This window comes from Pygoscelis adeliae, unplaced genomic scaffold (assembly GCF_000699105.1).
Source record: "Pygoscelis adeliae isolate BGI_AS28 unplaced genomic scaffold, ASM69910v1 Scaffold113, whole genome shotgun sequence".
NCBI classification, from domain to species: Eukaryota; Metazoa; Chordata; class Aves; order Sphenisciformes; family Spheniscidae; genus Pygoscelis; species Pygoscelis adeliae.
Window position 1 is genome coordinate 13,947,877 of NW_008825108.1, and position 2,272 is coordinate 13,950,148.

Here is a 2,272-nt window from a genome sequence, read left to right on the forward strand (position 1 = left end):
AATCAGTGAGGTTTCTGTTCCAGGTATTTCTAACCTTTCTTTCTTGAGGGATGAATCTGCTGTCTTGAACAAAAGGTCAGTGTCTCTCTGTAGGAAAGAGAATTTTAGATAAATGGTACTGCTTAAGGATTAGGGGTGCCTTTGAATAAAACCTCTTTAAGTCTCTGAGACCTGTTGTGTTTGTTTTTTTTTTTTTAAGAAGTGATGCTCTTTTACAGTGGAGGAAAGAAAAAAATTGTGTGCAAAGTCGAAATTATGGAATGTATGGGATACCATATAGAGGTTCTACATAAAAGCAGGTGAAGAATTTTGAAGAAATACCACAGGCTTTGTTTTGCTCAGGAACTGGTCTTTTCTGGGAATGAAAATATGATAGGAGATAAGATATTGCTGATTAGCCTGAGAGCTCAAACTGTTCTGATGAATGAATGATTCCTGGTATATAATAGTTACCTGCTCTGTTTGATAGTACGGACATCTCACCTGTTTCATTGAATCCTTCTGTCATTCAGAAGGGTAGCTTCTTAGTATCTGGAAGAGAAACTTGAGTCCACAAACCAAAAATAGATCAATACCATATTGGGCAGCTACGATGTAACAACCTTCTGTAGGAATAGTGTTTCACAAGCAATTTCTTCCTGATTTCTAGGATTGGGCAAGATGTGTATAATTTCATAGGAAACCAGGGAGTAAGATGAATTTGAGAACAGAATTGTATCAACTCATTGATAGGTAAGTAAAACTGGACTAGAATATTGCTCTAGTTATTGGAGGAAAAGTGTGGCAAGTAAAGTGACCAGAGTTCAACAGCAGACTTAAATATCTGGCTTAACATGTGGTATTCTAGAAGTTTTTAGATATGTTGCATGTGGCACTTGCTTTACAAAACAGATAATTTGCCACCCCAGACAGGATAAGCATCCAGCAAGGGCTTTTTGTCTGAATTGGAGGAGGTGGATGGACTTGAGAAGAGGAAAGGAAAGGATCATATTAGAATGGAAGCTCTGCTTGGCAGATATAATTCTAGATCCAGGTCATCTGTTGAAGAGCATCTTTCAGCTTGATTGAAAGCAGAGGTGACAGCATTTCCTTAATTTAGACCTGTTCTGTTAAGATTGGGAAATCATAATTTTAACACTTCTGCAGTAGTAAAATATACAAAGCAGAGGAGATTTAGCTTAGTGTGCCTTTGAGTATGTCTCCTGTTCTTCAGAATATCTGAACTCTGTAAACTGCACATTATAGATGACAATACACTTTTCCCACAACAGGTTGAAAAGGTGTATGTATTCAGCACTGAGATTTAATTATAGCGTCTAGTGTTCCATATAGAAAAGCATAGGACATGTTCTGAGATCTGTGGATACTGGGAGGATATGGGTACTGGTTCTGTGTGGACCAGTCCAAGTCCAGCATGGCTCACACTGAATCAATGCTAAGGTGTTTGGCTGCTCTGTTGGACTGTTGATGTCTCTGCACTGTGCTTCTCAGCAGTCTTATTTGCTTGGCTGCACTGAGCTGCTTGGCAGTCTTACTTGGTTGGCTCTGCACGTTTAGGATATGCAGCACCAAACAGATGAATCTCCTCCAAACCCTGCACACAGGGGTGCATCATGTTGACACAGGACTCACTTCAGATCTAGGTAGATTTGGGGTTGGTTGATGGAAAAACTGTTACAGTCGTCCACATCATGCTCTTTGTTTCCAGACTGTAGCAGATGGACCCTAGAGCTGGTTTGACAGATAAGTAGCTCACGTCTGACAGAATTTGAGCTTATACTCTGAGTGGTGCAGGTGTCCTGGTTTCCGCTGGGATAGAGTTAAATTTCTTCCTAGTAGCTGGTATAGTGCTGTGTTTTGGATTTAGCATGAGAATAATGTGATGACACACTGATGCTTTAGTTGTTGCTACATAGTGCTTACACTAAGTCAAGGACTTTTCAGCCTCCCATGCTCTGCCAGCGAGGAGGTGCACAAGAAGCTGGGAGGGGGCACAGCCAGGACAGCTGACCCAAACTGGCCAAAGGGACATTCCATACCGTGTGATGTCATGCTCAGTATATAAACTGGGGGGAGTTGGCCGGGGGTCAGCAGTTGCTGCTGGGGGACTGACTGGGTGTTGGTCAGCAGGTGGTGAGCAATTGCATTGTGTATCACTTATTTTGATTGTTGTTGTTGTTGTTATCTTCCCTTCCTTTTCCATCCTATTAAACTGTCTTTATCTCAACCCACAAATTTTATCCCCCCCCCCCCCCCCCCACACCTCCTCCCC

General features: G+C 41.9%; 1 protein-coding gene across 1 annotated transcript in view; it reads left to right on the forward strand.

Annotated features, from left to right (window-relative positions):
• Positions 1-641: 641 nt before the first annotated feature.
• The window catches only part of YAF2 (YY1 associated factor 2), a 21,864-nt gene continuing 20,233 nt past the window's right edge, over positions 642-2,272 (forward strand). Inside the window, exon 1 of the mRNA XM_009327615.1 lies at positions 642-732. Within this exon, the coding sequence (XP_009325890.1) occupies positions 695-732 (38 nt within the window). The 5' untranslated portion in view covers positions 642-694. The remainder of the gene's footprint in view (positions 733-2,272) is intronic.